Source organism: Sciurus vulgaris (genome assembly GCF_902686455.1).
Source record: "Sciurus vulgaris genome assembly, chromosome: 19".
NCBI lineage: Eukaryota > Metazoa > Chordata > Mammalia > Rodentia > Sciuridae > Sciurus > Sciurus vulgaris.
The window spans coordinates 6,206,108-6,229,408 of record NC_136480.1 but is presented as its reverse complement, the minus strand read 5'-3'; the positions used below and the strand labels follow the sequence as shown (position 1 = coordinate 6,229,408).

At 42.0% G+C, this 23,301-nt stretch overlaps 1 protein-coding gene across 11 annotated transcripts in view; it reads right to left on the bottom strand.

The window, feature by feature from the left end:
- Positions 1-23,301, bottom strand: part of TMCC1 (transmembrane and coiled-coil domain family 1) — a 162,420-nt gene that overhangs the window by 53,020 nt on the left and 86,099 nt on the right. Inside the window, exon 1 of one of the 11 annotated variants that reach the window (XM_079122537.1) lies at positions 1,259-2,248. The exons of the other annotated variants lie outside the window; for them this stretch is intronic. Within the exon in view, the coding sequence (XP_078978663.1) occupies positions 1,259-1,282 (24 nt within the window). The 5' untranslated portion in view covers positions 1,283-2,248. Of the gene's footprint in view, positions 1-1,258; positions 2,249-23,301 lie in introns of those variants that run through there. 11 annotated transcript variants of the gene reach the window in all.

Genomic DNA, 23,301 nt, shown 5'->3' with positions numbered 1-23,301 from the left:
CTCCATGTAGGAAGAGCCTAAGAACATACCCCACGAACACACCATTTTAATTTCCCTTCACATCAAACAGGTTCAAGGTCCTGCTGCATAAGGAAATGAACAAAAGATGGATTTTGTAAACCTAGGCAGACTAATTCGAGATCTCCTGATCTTTTTTTTTTTTTTGCAGTGCTGGAGATTGAACCCAGGGCCTGGTGCTTGAGAGGCAGGCACTCTACCAACAGAGCTACCTCCCCAGGCCCAAGATCTCCTGATCTTGAAATACACAGGAGAGGGGCAAACTCAATCAATAATCATACTGGGACTTATTATCATTGGTCGTAGAGGAAAATACATATATGCACATGCGAAATCAGCCACAGAACTACTTCTCCAACAATATCTCTCAACTCGATGGTTCTTTCTTCCTCTCAGTCCTGCCTCTCTGAGAAGCAGAGTGGTGAACGAAAACAGCCCAGGTCTCTGTGATCTGAGACTTCTTTATTTCACCTTCAAGTGCTTAGGATGGTCTCGAACTGAGCACAGCTCAATGGATACTAGTTGACTTCCTATTCCAAGCTTGTATCTCGGATCTGTTCTCCTAGGCACCAATCAACAGGATTTTTATGCAGAGATTCAAAGTTTGCTGATAAACATTAGAGTTCAAAGTTCTCTGTGTCCCCTGTGCCAGGTGACGACATCTCCGACAGCTGGACACCAAAGAGAAGCATATCCAAATGCCTGATAACTTAGCAGCAGCAGAAATAGCAGAGCAACCAATAAAGAAGGAACTTTGCAGTAGTTGTCAAACGGCAAGGGCACAGGACAGAATAGGGAGCAAACACCACCGTGCTCCCTGCTTGCAAGCACCTTTTCCTGCATGATTGCTAGGCTCACGTTCCTAACAACGGTTCCCAGCTCATGAGAGTTCTCAGGAAGAAGTATGCACGGATCAACATACACCGTGTGCACGTAACAGTAAGTATCCACAATTACGTTAACTAAAAATGAAAATGAAGGATATCAATAAAATTTACTCCCAGGCTAAATTCATTTAAAAAAATACAAGTGTTAATAGAAATGGAGAAGGGGCTCAAGGACAAGAGCTCCAACTTGAGCGCTGAGAGATGCATGGATTCATGACATCTGGGAATTCACCACAGGCCCTGCTGGCAGGGTGAGAAGGGTCTTCTAGAAGTATGAATTTGAGGATTAATTCGACCTCCTCGAAGCTCAAAGCCACCTTCTCTTCACAAGGTCCCCAGCCTCCTGTACTCACCTCTGCTCCCCACTGTGCCTTCATTACCTTACAGCTCTTCTGTCTTCCCTCTCCGTTGAAGACTGAGACAGAAGTCTCAGTGACCCCAGTGCACACAGACAAACCACTACATGACTGCTTCCTGACACCTCGCTCTTCTGGGATTTACAGGTTAATCAATGGGACATACCTTTGACCTCATTACCATGTGGCACTGCTCCACCTGGCCTCTGAGGTCACCACTCTCAGGACACATCACCCTTCTAGAATTACAACATTTTTGGGGGGTGGGGTGGAGTAGGGTGGGAGCTGGAGATCAAACCCAGGGCCTTGGGCATACGAGGCAGGTGCTCTACCACCGAGTGACATTCCCAGCCTTGCCTTTAACCTTGTATGTCTAATAATTTAAATTTCATTCCCTCCTGGCCCTTTACCCACCTAGATCAACTATTTTTCAAGTCAAATTCACAGTGAGAGAAAGAAATCAGGCAGAACTGAATTAGAATCATTGATCTATTGATTAATAATGGTACAACTTTCATAACATGGAACATTAGTTATTATCAAAGGGACACAGCACCTCTTACAGAGTGTTTGGAGTAGATCCATGTCTGTCAGCCACTACTACCACTAGCAAGCACTGAGTGCAATCACCCCTTGGTATCCCAGGGAATTGGTTCTAGTACCCTCCTTCGACACCAAACTGTGGATACTCAAGTCCCTTTTACTCAACAGTACAGCATTTGCACACGACCTATACACGTCCTCCCACAAGCACTCGAACAGTCTCTAGGTCACTTGTCATACCTAACACAATGTAAGTGCTATGTAATTAACTGCTGCACTGTATTGTTTAGGGAATAACAACAAGAGAGAAAAAGTCTGTACATGTTTAGTACAGATAGACTGGTTTTTCCCTGAATATTTTTAATCTACTTGGTTGAATCCACACATGTGGATATGAAGGGGTCAGCTGTAATTTCCAAGTTTCAGGCACAATAATCCTTTCTATGTGTATCACTCTTCCAAAAAAAAAAAAAAAAAAAAAAAAAAAAAAAGCTACTGGAGTAATTAATTTCACATCTTCTTTATTTTATAAAAGGGGTTGAGGCTGTGCATGACCCTACATGGGGCAGGGCCTGCTCTGAGGGCCGAGTGGCTGACTCTAGGCCACATGCTTACTGTGGCTGAGGGGTGGACTGCAGGATTCCTGACTCTTCTCTCACTCCTTCTACCTTACCACTCAGCCAACTGCCTCTAATTCTGTGCTTCTGGGTTTATTTGGAGAAAATAAAATGATATAAAATTATAAATGACATTCCTTATGCTCAATCTCTGCCTTAACTGCTTTTATATTTTCTATACTGGCTTTCTCTATCTTATCAATTTAGAGCAACCCTGCCATTCTGTCAAAGTTTGTCTGCACACTCATCCTAGTAACTGAAGATTCCCCAACTTATTTTCAACACAAGAGGTTGGAACATAAGAGGCTGGAAACCTAAGAGGTTAAAACAAAACACCAACAACAACAAAAACTTTTTTTTTTTTTTTTTTTTTTAAGGTCCTGGTGACTGAACCCAGGGGCCCTCTACCGGTAACTTACATCCTCAGCCCTTTTTGTTTTTATTTTGAGACAGGGTCTAGCTAAATTGCTGAGGCTGGCCTCAAATCTGGGATCCTCCTGCCTCAGCCTTCACAGTCTCTGGGAATGCAGACAGGCATGTGCCACTACACCCGGTCCATCAGTCAGTTCTGGCTTTTTGCACTACAACTTCACTCTCTAATTCCATATCTCACCTCTTCTTGGGCAGATGCCTCATCTATTACTGAAGGTTTTCACCATCAGCAACAGGCAAATGCCTCTTTGATCTAAATATCTCATCTTAACCTTCACATAATTTACTTAGAAGTAAATCATTTCAATCATTAACATCTCTCCTTTAAAAATATTGCCTAATAGTCACTTCTATTGCCAAGACAACTTATGGAGAAAAGAGTAATAGGCTTTTCAAAAAATGATGCTGGAACAACTGGCTATGGACAAAAGAACGAGGCTGGATCCCTCCTTATATTACATACCGAGATCGATCAGACTTAAACATAAGAGCTAACATTAAAACTGAGAAAAAAACATGAATGTCTTTGTGACCTTGGATTAGGTAAAGGCTTCTTGGATATGACAATAAAAGCATAAACAAGGAAAGAAAAAGCACATTAGGATGTAATTGAAATTCTGAATCCTAAAATACAATACTTAGGAAAACGAACAGAAGCCCATAGATTGGGGAATAAATCTTGTCAATCACACACCTGTTAAGGGACCTGTACACAAATATATAAAACTGTTAAGACTCACTGTTCAAAAGACAACCCAAGTGGGCTGGGGTGGTGGCTCAGTGGTGAAGCGCTTGCCTAGCACGTGTGAGGCACTGGGTTCCATCCTCAGCACCACATAAAAATAAATTAAAGGTACTGGGTCCATCTTAGAAAAGAAAAGGGCAACCCAAGTTTAAAAAAAAAAAAAAAAAAAAAATAGAAAAAGGGCCTGAATAGACATTTCTCTAAATGAGATACACAAATGGACAATAAGCACATAAAAAGATGATCAGCATCATCATTAGCTATCAAGAAAAGTACATCAAAGTCCAAATGGAGGGCAGAGGGTATAGCTCACGGGGAGAGCACTCGTCTGACATGTGAGGGACGGTTCCATTCCCCACACTGCGTCCCCAGAAAGTGATACTGCCATATGCCTACTAGGATGGCTATAGTAAAAAACAAAGACAGTAAGAGGTGGAGAAACTGGAACCCTCATATAGTGTTGGTGAGAAAGTAAAGTGGTGTTGCCCCTTTGGAAAATACCCTGGCAGTTCCTTAAATGATCAAACTAAAGTCACAATATGACCCAGCAATTCCACGTGTATACCCAAGAGAGAGGAAAGCCTGTGGCTGCACAAAACCTATGTATATTCACAGCAGCATAAATCATATCATCAAAGAATAGAAACAACTTAAATGTCCACCAACTGATGAATGGATGAATGAGGTGATATACCCATTCAAAAGAATACTCTTTAGCAATAAGAAGGAAACATGTTACAATGTGGATGAACCTTGAAAGCAGTGTGCCACGTGAAAGCATCCAGTCTAAATGACTCCATTTACCCAAAGTGTCCACAACAGGCAAATATACATACAGAAACAAAGTCAGCAACTGTCTACAGCTAAAGGGGACACAGAGATAGGCCAGTGATGCCTAAGGAATGTGGGGTTTCTTTTTGGGGGTCACAAAATGTGCTAAAACTGATTGTTGATGGTCGTACAACTCTGTAGGAATATGAAAACCCATGGATTGTATACTTTCAATGGGTGAGTGGTATTATATGTGAATTGTGTTTCAATATACTACTAGAAAAGGTCACCCTTTATGAAATAGTTCCTAGTAGGACTTGCTCTCTTCTCAGCCACCAACACACAGGTTTAATGCATAGCTAAAGCTACTGGATTTGAGGGAGAATGCATATACTTTTAAAAGAGTCTTAGCCTTGAAGAGAAGAAAACAGATCCAAGACCAGCTTTGGCACCAACTACCTATATACTCAAGTCTCACTAAGCCCAAGCTTCCTCATGTTTGAAGTTCCTGAAGAAAACAAAAAAAATCCTTGGCTGAGTAGAGTCTTAGAAAGAGCTCTTAATCTGTACAAATTTGAACTCTGTGATCAGTTGGGAATTCTAGGGGGATTGGAATGAAGAAAGAATTCAACATACACATATGTATTTTTAGTTGTCAATGGACCTTCATTTTTATTTATTTATATGTGGTGCTGAGAATCAAACCCAGGGTCTCGCACATGCTAGGCAAGTGCTCTACCACTCAGCCACAACCGAGCCCCCAACATTCTTATAAGATTCTTACAGAAAGTGTCACCGTACTCCATGGTCTCTGCTTTGCTAAATCTGTGGGATAAGCAGCTGCTCCTCTATATGCTTACCATCCAGAGCAAAAACTTAAATCATGAAGTGAGAAGACAGTGTAGTTACAACAAATGCAATGCAGAGTATGTATGAGTGAAACGAGAATCAGAAACACTTATAAAACTATTACTATAGTACTATGTACCATGGGACAAAAAAAGGTCTCTTCATCTGGAACAACTTTTTATTAAAGCTACCAGTCACCAGTGGAAGCACAGTGATCATTTATGTGCCAGGCTCTTCATATACATTACTTCCTTCAAACTTCAAAATTCTCTGCAACTCATTTATTGTCGTGACCATTTTTAAAGATGAGAAAATGAAGGCCGCGAGAAGGCCAGTCGTCTGCTCACCTGCCAATGTGCTGTTTGGCTGGCCTCTCAGTTCTCATAAGGTGGCCAGCCTCAAAGGACAAGTCAAATGCCAGGGAGATGCCTGACTTTGACCTGTATGTTCCAAAGGAAGGCAGCTTCACTTCTGTTCCAGTCCTGTGACCCACACTGCGACTGGAGCCCATCAACACTGGATGGCTTGTAACCACTGTGTGACACTCATGAGGTGTTTGTCAACTCCCAGGCACAGCTCCTCGTTCTCCCCCTCTACCTCACCCTTCTCCATCCCCCTATGCAGCAGGACCACTCTGACCTTGAAAGCCCAGTTGCCACTGGCCCTGTGGAGCTTTCTCAGGGCGGCTTTGGTGGGAATTTTCTTCCTTCTGGCAACTCCCACTGAGTTTTATGAGTAACAGTGACATACCTACTCTGTGCCAGATATCCTGAAGGGCTCCGAGGTACTCAGAGAGAATTACTCCTTCACTATGTAACTCAGGACCAAGGAGACTGACCTATGCATGTTATAGTCTGTGTACATAAACTGGCAAATAGGCTAACAAGTCTGCAAAATGCTCTTCTCTGCTAAAGAAAAAAATCCTGGGCTGGGGATGTAGCTCAGTGGGAGAGGTAGACTGTTTGCCTTCCATATGTGAGGTCCTGGGTTTGATCCTCAGGCCTGAAGAACTGAAAAGGCAGGGGCGGGCAGAACAGAACAAAACTTGACTCATAGCTTCAAAAACTAAAGTTAACAGGGTGAGAGGCCACCTTGGGTTTGGTTTACAAATTTGCAAGAAAATCTTGAAACTTCTGCTTGCTATTTACTCATTTATTTCCAATTTGAGTTTTAAAAAATACACTGCTTCACAAAGTCTAAAACAAAGTTTTTCTTGCATTTTTGGTAGATTTTGTTTGCCAAGTTGCACTTATTTTTTAAAAAATCATATTCCTAATAATATCTAATGAAGAGGTCCACAGTGAAAAGCCTCTTTAGCTCTGGTGACCAAAAATTCCAGTAAGTATTAAAAGAATCTTTGAGATTATCCAAGTTTTTAGATTGATTTTGATCAATACTGTGTTGCATGGACCAAATCAGATGCAAAGTGGATGCTTAAACATTGCTAAGACATGAACCTTACAATTTCACATTATAACTTTAATGCTGGTATCACACAGGTGTATAGAGATGGAAGAGCTTTGCTAGCAACTTCAGGGGAAAATGTAGGAAAGGGGCTCAGAGGCTGAGCAACAGTTTTTAGAAAGTCCAGTTTTTTGGTCCCCCTGCCCCTCCATACTAGAGATTGAATCCAGGGCCTTGCACATACTCGGCAAGTGCTCTACCACTTAGGTACATTTCCCAGCTTTTTTAATTTAGGCTGACCTTGAACTTGGGATCCTCCTGCTTTAGGCTTCCAAGTAGCTGGGATTACAGCTGTGCACCAAAATAACCCAGTGAAAATCAAGTATTTTAAAATTGAGACAACCCATTTATAGTCAACACTTTATATGGGAAAATAAGCATAAGAGTATGTACATATTCTTCCTTATCATCATCAAGGTTTCCAATCACATGTATTTAATACATAATCTTTGATTATTACTATATATAATTTTATGTATATTGATACAATTCTAACAGTCCCAAGATGTAATTACTATCAGTACTTCCCTCAACTCAAAGATTAAGCCAAGAAGACAAGAAACTTGCACAAGTTAACATAACTGATAGGTAATAAAGAATTAGAAACTAGGTTTTTCAGCTTATAAAGCCTATCTTGTTTTGAATTATTATAACTTTTGTTAGTCATTTAGACTGCATGAAGAATCTTCATTATTACTCCACAAAAGGAGAAAATTCACATTTCAAAGACTTTTTTTTTTGCGGTGCTGGGGATTTGAACCCGGGACTCATGCTTGTGAGGCAAGCACTCTACGAACTGAGCTATCTCCCCAATCTGAAAATTCGCATTTCAGAAAGCCCACAAGATTTCTTCACTATTCCACAATACTGAAGAGAGCAAAATTTCTTAGAGAACGTGCCATGCACTATTGGTACTCAATGAAATTAAGCTAGATTTCAAGGTACCAGCCACCACTGCTGCAGGTGTTGCAATCTAGTAGGAAGATTCTTTTATTCAAGCACCCAAAATCCCATCACCACCACCACCACCACCACCACCACCTTCAAAAACAGAAAAACTTCCTTACGGTTTCAAACATGCATTCACATTTTTTGAAACTCACTCTTCTCTTTGGCTTGTATGAGGAGATTACAAAACATTTTGTTGTCATGTCCTCAACCACTCCGCCCCTTCTCTTTAGGGTGCATAGTCCAACACCACCAGCTTTCTCAGCCTCAGGACTGAAGTTGAGCTCTTAACTCTGAAACTTGACCTCTGCCAAGAGCAGCTTTGGACTTCTCTAAGCCTAGTTGTTTTCACAAGAATCCTCCCCTTCCTTCAGAGCAGAAGCCCTGAGGGGCGATGCTGTGCATCTACAGTGGTGGCGGAGCCTCTAGGGTAATGTTGCCAGACACTCTGGATCCTAAGGGTTTTGGCCTCCCCAGCTCCTAGCCGCCCTGTTTCAGCAGCACAAAGTGTGTCCTTGCTCCCAAAAGGAGAGAGGCAGAAGACTAACTAGACATGGCTGGACTCTTCTATTTTTTTTCCCCTTTGAAAGGGAGAGAAAACAAATTAAGACAGATAGAGAAGATTTAACACATATATACGTACTTCAAAAACTGCTCGTGGTTTTTGAAATAAGCGTACTCACCACCACCATGTAATATCAAGTGTTACCAAACCTGATTCTAAAAATTTGATCCAACTAGGGGACTTGAAGAGCCCGTTCACACGTATACTCATACGCTCTCCTTACTGTGCGTTTGTGTAGCAGGTATTTCTCCATGAAGCTGTGGGGAGACTTAAGGGAATCCAGTGACACTGCCAGCTCGCTTCTTTCTTACTTAGTTTTGCAGAGCTGGGGTGGAGCCCAGCCTCCTGCGTGCTGGGCCAGAGCTGCTGGCGCTTTTTTTTTTTTTTAAAGACAAGGTGAATCGAGACATTAATCATACTATCACTAATTTTAAAATTAGAGGAAGTCACTCTAGTTATTCTCTACACTCCACCTCCTAATCTTCTTGAGGGCCAGGGGCCAAGGGTCTGCTGTGATCCATTTTATGTCACCAGCAACAGGTCCAAAGCCCAAAACATAGCAGGTACTGGCTGGAGGTAACAGTTCGGAGGAGCAGAAGGAACACCGCTGCCTTATGGGGCCTCCTGCTAGCTTGGTAATGTTGGGCAAGGTTTTAAATTTGAGTTTGTTTCCTCATCAGTACAAAAATATTTACTTTGTATCATTTTTGTGAGACTGAAATAAATCAATGCACAGAGAGCACTTTTTCTCTTCTAGGCACATAAAAGGCATTCCATAAAATGTTAATTCCCCATATATTTGAATGCTCATCTAAAATCTACATTTAATTCCATAATACCTGCCCCATTAATGTAGGCTGCAGAGGGATTTCTAAAAATGAGCTCAGAGTATGTTACCTATTCCGCTTTAAGAAATCTATTCATTTGTGAAGTTCATATGAAAATATTTATGCTCCAGAAAAAAATGTACATAGACATAAATTTATATATAATTCTAGGAAATCCATGATCCAAAGTTACTATCCCCTTATGTAACCTTTTGCTTTGGATACCAGGAAGACCAGGGATGAAACTAATTCAACTTTATCCATTAGTTCCTGATAGGCTATGGATCTATGTTCTCTCTGTTCTTTTTTATTTTAAAAACTTCTATTACATACTTAAAAGAATTTGTTTATGGCAGGTCAATCCAGAAAATTTTAGATTTTATACCATTCAATTTATAAAGCTGAAAATTTAGAAATCAGTTTTTCCTTAAGCTTCTAGGATTGCCTTATAAACCATATGGTTCTTTTCAAAGCTCAGGAAACTTTGGCAACACTTTTAAGGGTATGTACATAATATTTGGTTCTATTTATAAACTTATATTCTTTCATTTTAAGCTATGCTTTAAGCTCTATTTTAATATTGTTAAATAATTTTTGAATTTTTAAAATAACAAGATATTTAAAAAATTTGAAACTACAAAATTCCAACCCAATACCCACAGGTTCACTGTAATTTTCTTCCTTTCCATATATGAAACTCCCTTCTCTTATCACAGTGAGAAATTTGGCTCCCCTTATCCTCAATATATTAATACACTCAGTCTGTCAATCCCTTCCCTCCCATATGTAACCAGTCTTCCATCTCTGCAGCCACCTCCACCCTGGGGCTGATGCCCTCCACACCCACTCCGGTTGACCCCTCCCCAGGGTGTCCAGCTACAAAGACTTCACCCCACCCTTGGGCTCCGACGCATCCAAGTACAATACTGTGTCCACCCACTCCATCTCCTGCAGAGACAGGCCTGTGCTTTTCTCCTATAATAACTGTGGGGAAACCCTGAAGACTAAACACAACCAGACAAAGTCCTTGAAATTATCTGGGAGGAGAACTTGAAGAAAAATTCAACCTCTCACACAGGATGAGCTATGAAATTGCATTATTTTGAATAATGAGGGAAACATGCTCCTATCTGACACTCCTGAGCTGAGCAAGAGGGCCATGGTAAGGCAGGAACCCAGCTCGCACCTGACCAAGGTATGGAGTCGTTCAGGGTTAGGGTCCAGACGGCTTTTCAAAGTGGACCCTGTCAAGCAGGAAGATGGAGCCGAGCTGAAGCGTGGGGACACAGCCTGATGTCAGGCTCACAGGTGCGTGCTGCTGTCCTTGTCTTAGCTGTCCTTCCTTTCATGTATGCCCGGCGAGGGGGCTGCGTCATTTGTTGATCTGGTGTGCTGGTAAAGCGCCTGATTTCTTTGATATGGGATTGATATGCCCACATCCATGTGCCTCTGATTTAATTTGGTAAGTTCACAGGTGGTCATTTTTATTATCATCGTTACTTTATCATTTTGTGCCTTATGACGATGCTGTGCAACTGGAGATGGTATTTTGATGAATTCTGTATGTCTGACATCTTGGTGGTCACCTACCTAGTTACCACCTCATTCTGCCCGAGCACTTGCACTCAAAATGGAGCAGGGCAGGGCAAACTCCTGCTTTATATGATGGAGTGACTCAAGGCCAGGCACAGCCTGAACTGTCCTACCTAACACGGAGTAACTCAGAGCAGAGCATAGTCCGTTCTCCACAGAGATGAGCCAAAAGGACCGGCAAGGTTGAACTTTGTGGTACCAGAGTTGGAGATAGCAAATGAATGTCTTAGTGCTTAGCTTAATCATTGTACAGCTGAACATAGAAATACTGAGATAAATGTATATGTGATTAGCATATGAATCAGCTAGTTCACTTACATAATGTCCTCCTGGTCCATCCATTTGTAGCATGTGTCAGAACTTACTTTCTGTTACGACAAAGTAATAAATCTGGTGTGGTGGCATACACCTGTAATCCCAGTGATTTGGGACGCTGAGGCAGGAGGATCAAAAGTTTGAGGTTGACCTTGGCAATTTAGTGAGGTCTTAGACAACTTAGGAAGATCCTGTTTCAAAATAAAAAATTAAAAGGCTGGGGATGTAGCTCAGTGGTAAAGTACCACTGGGTTCAATTCTCAGTCCAAAAGAAAAAAAAAGAAGATGAAGTCACAGTTCATTGTATGCATGAATGTGGGTTTGTATGGTTCAAGTGGTTACAAAAAAAAAAAAAAAAAGTTATAACAAATTTACTTCTTGAAAATACTAGGTATCCTCAATGCTAGTCGCTTAATTCTTCCATAGTCGCTTCTAAGCTCCAATTGACTTGACACACATCAACCACTAAACTCACACTTGTGTAAATTTAACTCCATTTTTTGAGATTTTGTTCTTACATTGTATGCTTTCTCAACAATTTCATTTGAAGATTTCAGAAATAATGTTCCTGTGTGTCTGTCTCCCTCTCTCTAATTTTAGGGTCGGGGACTAAGCACGTCCTCTACCACTAACCTATACCCCAAAGTAATTTCACTACTTGATTCTTAAGTGAAGAAGTGACTCCACCAACAGATGACAGCAGTCAAGTTACTGGTGCAAGGAGATTAGATTCTGACTGTGTGTGGAGGGGGCATGGGGGATTGAACCCAGGGGTGCTCTACCATGGAGCTATACCTCACTAAATTGCCCAGGATGGTCTCAAACTTGCAATCCTCTTGCCTCAGGCTTCTGAGTTGCTGGATTAACAGGCACGCCCCACCATGCCTAACAAAACATCCACTTCTTAAAATAGTTACTGAGAGATGCTTCACAGAAGATCTACAAGCAATCAACAAACATATGAAAAAATGTTCACCATCTTTAGTAATAAGAGAAATGCAAATCAAAACTATACTAAGATTCCATCTCACCCCAATTAGAATGGCGATTATCAAGAATACAAGCAATAATAGGTGGTGGAGAGGATGTGGGGAAAAAGGTACACTCATACATTGCTGGTGGGACTGCAAATTAGTGCAGCCACTATGGAAAGCAGTGTGGAGATTTCTTAGAAAACTTGAAATGGACCCACCATTTGACCCAGCTATCCCACTCCTTGGCCTATACCCAAAGGACTTAAAATCAGCATACTACAGAGATACAGCCACATCAATGTTCATAGCTGCTCAATTCACAATAGCCAGACTGTGGAACCAACCTAGATGTCCTTCAATTGATGAATGGATGAAGAAACTGTGGTATATATATACAATGGATATTACTCAGCTATAAAGGATAATAAAATTATGGCATCTGCAGGCAAATGGATGAAATTGGAGAATATCATGTTAAGTGAGATAAGCCAATCTCAAAAATCCAAGACGAATGATCTCACTGATAAGCGCATGATGATACATAATGGGGGTTGGGGGGGGGCAAGAATGGAGGAAGGAGGGACTGTATAGAGGGAAAAGAGGGGTGGGAGGAAGGAAAAAGTAACAGAATGAATCAAACATTACCCTATGTAAATGTATGATTACGCAAATTGTATGCTGTTACTCCATGTACAAAAAGAAACAACATGTATCCCATTTGTTTATAATAAAAATAAAAAAAATAGTTACTGAGAATCTGTGATGTGACAGGCACTATGTTCAGAATAAAGCAACATCCTTGGCCTCTAAGAGCTTACGCTTTAATAGCAGAGACACATATTACAATATATATAACAGATAGCAAATGTGAATCTGTTATATCACAATGAGGACATTATGCTAAGTGGAATAGTCTGATACAGTTAAACACAAAATACTGCAGAATTATCAAGGAGGAATACAAGTTGAGACAAGAAAAGAGGGTTGGAGGTGTAGTTCAGTGGTAGGGATGCATGCTTAGCACACAAAAAGCCCTTCCTTTGCTCCCACCACCATGAAAAGAAAAAGACAAAAGAGGCGTGAGTCACAGAAGGCGGTCTCCTGAAGCAAGGAGACCAAGCAACGTAGAGAAGTATTACTAACCCACTGAAATTTTGGAATTATGAGCCATTAGCGGGTTTAACAACTAATCCAACCAGCCACAGCTATTTCAGATTAACAAATATACAAGAATTATTTTGTTTTTAGGAATCAACCTGTACCTTATGAAGAACTTAATAAAATCTGTCTTACTAGTTAAGTCTTCCTAGCCTTCTTCTAAAATAAAAATTTTAAAGATGGTTTACAAGGACAGAGCATTTGCCCAGTAACTTGAGGCTATTAATTCAAACCTCAGCTTAGCAAATGAACAAACTTTTTAAAAAAGGCCGTTTTACAGTAAGACATTGAAATATAAGGATAAGAAAACTTGAACTATGTAAAACAAAGTGGACCAATAATTTACAAACTTACACTGTGGTATTACAGTACTAGACCTGAAGTTCAAGTCAAATTCTCCCTGGTAGGCAAAACAAAAAGCAAAATGCTATGCATTCTTCCATCAGTAATGTTTACACCTCCAGTGCCACGCCCATCTGGAGGGGCAGCATCATTACTTAGCTCCCACTGCTGGTCACTGGAAAGCAAGATGACTTCATGATTTGCTAAGTCTTAAAATAAAAATGGCAACACAGGCTCTCTTCAGATTGTAAACAAGACTGTCAGTCTTAAATGGCACCAAAGTTCTCCTTTATCCATCCGCTGACGCTGCGCACCAGGCCACGGCGGCTGCCCCACGGTTACCACAGGTGGAAGTGCCTCCTCTCAGTTTCGTTATGAAAACAATGGTATGGCCTCTCACGTCCTGACCTGCTGATGATGACTAGGACGCATCAGCTCGGGGAAGGAGTGTGACACAGTCAGGTAGAAATGCAATCTATTTGGTGGTAGTTTTCAAGTTTAGAATTACAGAACAGCTTATTTGACTCTAGTCCCTTTTTACAAATATCTTAAAGATGTTTGGCAAGGTTGGAATAACGAAGAGTGATGAATAAAACTCTAATTCTCATAATCTGGTAATTAGCAGCACAGAGACAAGGATCTTCCAGTTGACCAAGAACTTGAAGAAAAATAGATGCTCTCAATGGTAGACCAATCTCTACCACGTGTCAAATGGTCCTCAGGGTTCCAGGGGGTTCTGCGTGTGAAGCTGAATTGTACTCTTTGTGTCTTTGCTCAGCATCCAACTAAGTTATCTCAATTCAATTGTATAAAAATAGGAAGAAACTGGGTCTTTGTCATGAGGGAGGGAGGAAAGAAAGAAGGGAAGCAAGGAAGCAAGCAAGCAAGGCAGCCAGTTAGTTCACCTCTGAAGATTCTGAGAATTCTGTTGGACTCTGAGTCAAGCACACTCAAAGCCATACGTGGACGAGTGATCTTAGGAAATCTGCAGAAGGATTAACCCACCCCCACGAAGAGTGAAAACAAAGGCTGAAAGCTGCAGATGGGTGTGCCAGCCACCTGAGAAAGGAGCAAGGGAGAACAGGGCAGTGCGTCCACGCCTTCCTCTCCCCTTACTCTGTGGAAATGGTGAAACCAAACAGAGCAACTCTTCCGCTAAGCCCCATAAAAGCGAGAACTGCTTGGCGGGCCTAAGGACAGACCGATCCGAAGACAAGAAGAGCGTCCTGAGGTGCTGGCGTGCCACGCCAGGAGGCCCTTTGCCGAGCACTGCATTCTTTCACTCACGTTCAGTCGTTCGAATACCATGAACGTGCTGCATCTGTCAAGCTCTGCGTGGCGTGAACAGAGAATACCAAGCATGGCTCCATTGCTGAAACCCCACGTGTAAACCAAATCCCAGGCTAAGAAAACACACACTTTAAAATATCTAGCATGACACCTGGCACATAACACATGATGGACAATGCCAGTCACTGCCACTAAAACTCAAGTGGTGAAGAGGACATAACAATTTTCACTATTTCAACAAACCTTACCAGTGCTTTTGTACCCAGCTTCACTGAGAGGTCATTCATAACCACACAATTCACCCATGTAAAGTATGCGAGTCATTGGTTTTGTGCACATTCACAACCCTGCAACCCTCATCACAGCCGATTCTGGTACATTTTTGTCCCTTAAAAGAGAAATCCCGAAGCCCTTAGCTACTCCCTCCCCTCCTACTCCCCGCTGCCCTGCCTGACACACCCACGATCTACTCTGTCTCTGTAGACTTGCCGGTTGCAGACGTTTCACGTAAAGATAATCATGCAATGTGACCTTTTGCATCTGGCTGCTTTCTGTTTTTAAGGTTCAAACGTGATGCAGCATGCACCAGCACATCACTTGAATGCTCTATTCAAAGTGAAAAAAGTCTTTTGTAAAGCAAATAATCACTCCTTAGCTCAAATAAATATACATTTTGGTTTACAAGAGGTATGTTGTAACAGATAGCAGGGTGGGTCTGCCTCCTAATCCTGTATGATGTTTCATTACGTAACAAAACAAGACCCCAAGTCCACACAACTTCTGTAAGTTGTTTTTTTAACAATATCCACATACTCAGACGTAAGAACCTTAATGTGTCCTTGAGTTTATTATAAAACAAGTTGAGTGAAAAGAACCTAGTGAGACATGACTTCAGCAACCAGATCTAGGTATTTTGTTTTCATTTATTATAAACCCTGCTGATTAGGTCTGTTTGTTTCCCTCTCCTATTGTCCTCTACCCTGAGAAACTTCAACTATTCATTCTTTGTCTAACTCAAAAGTACAGTTTGAAGACTAAATCGTAAAGAAAAACACAGACCTAAGACTGTACACCACAGTCCCAAATGAAATCAAGTTACCTTTCAAGAGAAAATGAGGATAAAACATAACACTGGTATTTGTTTAGTTCAAAGTATTTTTCTTCTCACATTCCATGTAGGCAGGATTTGCTCATCTATAAAATAAAGGATTGGATTTCATAATCTTCTTTAAGGTCACACCCATCTTTAAGAGACTATGGTTTTCTGCACAGCCACGTTTATAGCAGCACAAATCACAACGCCAAGCTGTGGAACCAGCCTACGTGCCCATCAATAGATGAAAGGGTAAAGACAATGTCACTCACACACACACACACACAAATGGAGTTTTATTCAGTCATAAAGAAAAATGAAATTATGTCTTTTGCAGGAAAACAAATGGAACTCGAGAACATTATGCTAAGCAAAATGAGCAAAACTCAGTAAGTCAAAGGTACTATGTTTTCTCTCAAGTAAGTGGAAGCTAGAGAGGAAAAAGGAAAAGGTGTACACGTGTCTGTGGGGGGGGGGTTGATATTTCATGGAAACAGAGGGAAATCAGTAGGGTAGAAGAAAAGAATGGGAGGAGGTGGGCGGAAGGGGCAACACTGGGGAGGGGTACTGGCCAAATGATGTTGCTATGTTGTGTGCCTGTACAAATATCTCAACAAATCCCATCGTACGTACAACTATGATGCACCAATAAGAAATGTGGAAAAAAATAAAGTAACTCGGGTTACATCTCCTCCACTATGTTCTTACACTGGCATTTGGAAATGATGTAAATCTTGCATGTTTTACATTTTTACTCTTGATCTGGGATAAAAGTTAACCAAGAATAATTAAAGCCCAGTTCTCTTCTCATGGGACATAAGCTACAAGGACTCTAAGACAGGGAGAAAGGGGCAAAATGTTTTTCAAATGCTCTTTGTCATTCATCACAAACCTGCTCTGGATCAAAATCAACAGAATATTTTCTTTACCTTTTTCCTTTAGCAATTAAAGATATTTGTGCAAAGTTATAACAACCAAAGGTTATTTCAGTCAAGATACTCTTTTCATTTGGTCACATTTCATGAATTCAAATGGCCAGTTTTGCACTGCATTTCTGGTGCAAAATGGAACTTTGTTTCCCTTATATTATTAAAGGGTAACACATTGTCCTTGGCAAGCAAACAATTTTCCCTGAGATTGATTGATTACTATTTGGGGCTCTCAGGGATTCTGTAATTATCTTGGGTCCAATTAAACTAAAGAGCAAAAATTCAAACTGTAGATGTATCTATTGAGGCATTAAGAAAACAGGTTTGATATAATACTTAAAACATCATCAAAACACTCCTCAGCTATGAATTTTAACTCTACTATTTTATCCATCTAGAGAGTCTGGAGAGGGTGAAAATCTCATACCACAGGAAGCACAATCTGAATCTGGGGGCAGGGACATTGCACAGTCTTTGCGAATGCAATCTGTGCACCTGAGGAAAAGGCTGAGCTACAGTTAAATGTCTGGTCCCCTGAACAGTGATTATTGCCATGCTAATAAAAACTGAAGAGATGTGGGAGATTAAGTTAATCATTTAAGAAAACATGTGCTATTATTTAAGTATTCTGTCAATATTTTGTTACCACAATATAATTTGAGTCAACATCTCTGGGTAATATCCGATGGCCATCCCTCTAACTGCTCACTCCAATGGTTCCCAGCTAGGGTATTCCAGAAGTCCACCTGGCCCGAGTAGGAATCATGGGAATAGAAGAGGCGAGGCATTACAGGAAGGCAGCGTTTGATACTGGCTTAAAGAATGGGTAGGAATGGGAGGAGGTACAGAGCAGTAAGAAGCAAGGAGCAACTGAGCTGGGCTGGATGCTGAGCTTACTGACGAGGAACCTGCCTGCGCCAGCTGATAAAGGGGCTGGGCACCAAGCTGAGCGCTGTGAACCCCAGTTGAGTACAGCAGGAGGCACTGAGGCTGTGTGGCAGAAGGACTGTCAGAGACACAGTTCAGGAAGACTTCTGAGGTGTGTGGGCAAAGCAGACTTGTGGAAGGCAAAACTGGACACAGTGGGACCAGTTAAAAACCCACTATAACTGACAAGTGTTGCTGGCCTGACTAGGCTGGTGGCTATGGGAACAGATTAGAAAGTACAGACATAAAAAGAAATACAAATGGCTTTTAATAAGAAGAGACACTCAACGCTGCTCACAAGAAAACATTCAAATTAAAATTATATTAAGGCACCATTTCTCACCTATCAGGTTGATAAAAATGAGAAGTTATAACCCACCCTATGGGTAAGATCGTAAGAAAATAAGCACACAGAAACCCTGGTGGGAATGCAAAATGCTATCACTCCTTTAGACAGAAACGTAGAATCCAGTGCAAAGACCACAAACAGAGGGAGGCAGAAGCCCCTACCCCAGCTACATTTGTGAAAGCAACAGCCTCTGAACAAGTCGAATGTCCAGGAGGAGGTTTGGTCAAATAAATGGCGGCCTAATAAATACTGTGTAAACTGCACCTTCAAAAAAGAACGCGGATTACCTCTATCTACTGTTACGGTGCGATCTGCGGAATAACTCAAGTTAGAAACAGGCACCCGAGGACTCCACAGCGCCGCTTCTCTAGGAAACGCGAGTGGGTGTCCGTGGTGGGGAGAGGGATACGTATGCTTACAGGCTGGTTTGTACTTTTAGAAAATGGAGACCCAAACCAGAAAAAAAGAAGTTACCAACTGTGGAAAGAGAGAGGTAAGTAGAAGGGGCTAGGGAAGAAGCTAGACTTCTCGGAAAATACTTTGTTTGGTAGAATTAACTTTGGAATCACGCAAATGTTGTATTTAATTATAAAACCAAATTAAATTTGAAATGGAAAAAAATTTCTGAATGTAAAAAGTGACATAGAAAAAAAGTCTGATCAACATCAAGTTGGTAAATTAAGAGAGGGAAGAAAATCTTTTGTTTTCAATTGTCATGTTAGCACAACACAGTAGCAACGAGCATGCTGAGCACTCAAAATGCTCGCTATTACCTCCCACTAAGAGGGAACCATGGCTTCTTGAAGGAACATCCTTGACTCTGGGCCTGGAGAAGGAAAAACGTCAGTATATCAGCATGGTTTCTGTAATTACATAAACGTTGCTGGGGTCATGACAAGACTCGTGGGTCACTTCCAAGAATAACATTATTCAGGACACTGGCCAGTTGTTATTTGGCCTAGAGGTATATGTTTATTGAAATTCTTCCTACAAAAATGTCAGCAGTATAATACGTGAATACCTAAATATGTCGTGAATGTTCTAGAACAGTCTACCCTTCTTATCACGCTCACCTTCATCAAATATAAATTAGGAGTCTGGAAGTGAGAGGTATAATGGTGAACATGCAATATACCACCTCTGGCCTCAAGAAGTTTTAGTCTACTGGAAAACGCAGGCCATTCAAAACAGTGAGACAGTTCCGTGGAGGGAACAAACAGAGCGCCAAAGGAATACAAAGGAAATAACCAGAGCTCCTGGGTCAGAAGGACACCTGAACTGAGACCTGGAGGACATAGAAAACTTTGTACGTTTGCTTGTTTGTTGGGAATGGAGGGTGGAAAGTGGGCGTTGAGAGAGGAACCAGGAAAAGGAATGGGTGCAAAAACAGCTCGCGCATGATTCACTGGCGGCAAGGAGCAATTTGTGCGGTTGGCGGGGCCCTGTGCAGGAAGGGGCCGAGACCAGGTCATAACTTCCTCTTGAAGGAACACTGCTACGGGTGGTGGTAGGAGTTTCAAAAGTATCCTCAAGGACTCAGAATCTTCAGCACAGAAACGCCGTCATTAAAGCTACCTGCAGAATCTACCACTGATCAGCCGGGGGAAGGTACAGGAGGTGAGCAGACCAGGTACAAGTCCACTACAGAAATCAGGATGGGACACTAGGGATGGGGACGCAGGCATTCTCTTGAGAAACGCTTGGTATTTCAGAGGCAGATAGGGGGTAGAATCAATGACCTTTACAGTTTGCAGGGAGTATGATCATGGGAGAAAATTTTTTAAAAATGAAAGACCAACGCCCACGCTTCTGTCTTCTTGTGACCTGGCTGCTGCCCCCTCTGCAGCCTGGTCTCACCCCCTCCCACTCAGCCCCCCACCAGCCACACAAACACCTTGCTCCTCAGAGCATAGATTCCGGCTGTTTTGCACTTGGTCCCCTTTCCTAGGTCTTCTCTCACGGCCCACTCTCCACCCTCCATTCCCAAAAAACAAGCAAACAGTGAGATCCCCAAGTCCTCTGGGCCTAGGCAAATGGGTCCACATAGGAGACAACGCTTATGAAGCTAGGTGTTTTCTGTGTTGTGTCAGCTGTCTACTGCCAGGATAAAATATCTGAAATAACCAACTTATAAAGAGAAAAGGTTGATTTTGGCTCACAGTTAGGAGGTCCCAGTCAATAACTGGCCAGCTGGATGGTGAGGCTGCGCTGCAGGGTGGGAGTGTGCGGCAGGGCAAGAGCCACTCAGCTCAGGGCCAGCAGTGAGGGGACAAAAGAGGCCAGGACCTCCCAATCCTTCAGGAATGCCCCGCCACCTGGAGCCCTCCCGCCAGGACCCCTGCCCCAACAGGACCAAGCTGGGCACCAAGCCTTAACAGCTGGGCCCCTGGGGGACACTCCTGACCCACACCACACCGGGAAGAAAAGAAGTGTGTTTGGGAGAAGAAAGGGGGAAGGCAAGTTTATTCAGAGGCGCCACACGGCACTTCCACATTGCATCTGTCACGAACCCTGTCAGGTCCACGCAGATCCATCTCCTCCTCTTCATCTCTACTGTCCCCAGCTGACCACAGAGCTCCAATATCTCCCTCCTGGTCTTCATACTAAGTCAGAGTCAACTTTTCAAAATATGTGTCCATCGATCATGTTACTCCCTATTTAAACCCTTGAAGGTCTTTTTACTGAATTTTAAAACGAATCAAGCTCCCTCCCGTAGTCCCGGAGCCGGGCATGAGGCGCCTCTTTGTTACTTTATCGGCTGCCCTCACTCATCCTGGTCGTCAGCCCGGCTGACCCCTCAGTTTTGGGGACCCCTAGGTGACAGTGGGAACTGTTCCACTTCTGTTTATTCCCCTCTATGGACACATGTAACCTTGCTTTTTACCTTCGGATTTTAATTCAAACATCACTTCATCAGTGAGCCTTTCTTGAACTACCCCTGTCACCGCAACCTAAGCCACGGTCTTGTTTATTGCCTACAAGTGTCTTCAGAAATGCTGTGCTATCTTTTCCACTACTACATTTTGTGCAGATAATACAGAGTTGATCTTCAATGAATGCTGCCTGACTTAAATAAATGGTAAGCTATGCTGAACAAATAAAGCTCAGCTCAGAAGACAGACCCTGGTTGGCGGTCTTGATCTGGGCATCTTCCACACGTGAATGATCAATGGTGCCGCTGAGATACCGCCTGCCGTGTGAAGCGCAGAGGGAGGATGGGGTCTACAACAGAGCCCCGAGGAACACAAACATCTCAAGGATGGACAGAACAAGGCGGGGCGGGGGGCACCCATAAAAGGAAGGGTCGGAGAAAATAGCTAAGCCAGAAAAAAGTCGCAAAGTAGAGATGCTACAAAAGAGCATTCTTTATTAGAAAGGCTGCCTGGCATTAAGGGAAAGCATGTCGCCATGAAGTTAGATGCACATTCAGTTAATATCTTTATTATGACTGCCATATGCCAGGAACTGTGCCAGGAGTTGGGGTATAATATTAAATCATAAAAAGGGGAGAGACTATTGAATGACTATTTAAATTATGGTACAATCTTAACTAAAAAGCACAAATAAATTTTTTTTTTTAATAAAATGGTACAATCTTCTCTAGGTGTAACCCAGACCAAGTCTCAATCTGAACCTTAATTATCATAACTGCTAGGAAGATTAAATGAGATCTTGGTCATAAAGTGCTGAGTACAATATCTGTAATACAACAGGTGCCCAATAAATCATGGCTGCTACAGTGAAGGTGCTCTTTCCTTTCCTGTGAAAAAAAATAGTACAAGATACCGGCACAGTACAGAAATTTATAGGAATCTTCCTGGGGGAATGAATAATCTGGTTTGAAAATCCAAGCTATTCTGAGAATATTAAAACAAGCCAAGGGATGGGATTTTTTATGGAGAAACTAGAGAGGTTCCATCTGAAGATCTCCTCCAAGATTCCAGTTTTAGCAAATGCATGAAAGCATTTAAGTGACTTAAAAGTAGGTAGCCCAAACCAGGATGGTGGCGCACACCGGTAATCACAGCTACTCGGACGCCAGGCCTCAAGATTAAAGCCAGCCTCAGCAACACAGTGACACTCCATTTTCCAAAATAAGTATTATCAGACTCACTTCAGTGCAGGGCAACTTAGCTTCCAACTCCTGGGTACGACTGAGAGCACATCTGTACCTTCCCCTCAGAACACACATCCTTGGGCTTTTCTTATTCCAGAATAAGATCTCTTGGCTTTTCTAAAACTAGACAGGTTAGAAGAGAAAAATATAGTACCACAGTCCAATTAGCTCTCGTTTTTCTGGTGCTTTTACTTTGTCCGATTGTATCCTCTGGCTGTCCCCATGGGAATCAAGAGGCTTGCCTGTTCTGAAGTAAAGAACAAAATCAAACTGAGCTGAAAAAAAGATTCCTCAGAAACATTGAACGAGAGAAGAAAGCCAGAATATTTCTTGCTCAAATTCTAACTGGGAACATGAGGGTGAAACCCCGCTGAGCAATGGGAACCCTCATCTCGCGTGCCATGCGATCCAACCCCAACCCCAAGGCCTCCTTCCTACCAGCACACACTACCTTCTATTGATTTCCCTCTGCTTTGTGTTTTGCCTGAACTCTGGCCATTGAGGCTCCAGTGATATCTTCCGGCCAAAGGAAAATTATTTTCCTTGCTTCTCTTTTGTTCCTCTCTAACAAACTGCTAGTTCTTTTGTACAGACAATGTGGGCAGCAGGGCTAAAGGCCTTATGCCAGTCATACATGCTTAGCAAGCAAAAAGCAAACAAAACACATTCTTCTAAGCTGAAAAGTTCTGAAAAGCAAACTACAGCATTTGGAATTCTGAAAATTCTCAGATAACAGGCTATTTGTTACAGTATATTAATAGACTAGAATATACATTAAAAAATTTAAAACCAGAGCAAAATTTTCCTTTTAACATTAAGGCCAAAAGAATATGAAACTGGAAGGTAAGAGGCAGGATTCCTTTTTTTTTGAGGGGGACACTTGGGATTGAACCTAGGGGTGCTTTACCACAAAGCCACATCCCTAGCCCTTTTTATTTTACAACTAGAGGTTGGCTTTGAACTTTTAATCCTCCTGCCTCAGCCTCAGAGTCACTGGGATTACAGGTGTGCGCCATGATCCTAGTTTTGGTGACCTACTTTTTACGTTACTTAAATGCTTTTGTGCATTTGCTAAAACTAGAATCTTGGAGATGCCCAGAGAGAGGCAGGATTACTAATCAACTGTTCCTTGTGCTGTTGTTTCCTCACTGCTAAAAAAAAAAAAAAAAAACTCATGATACTTTTTTCTTTT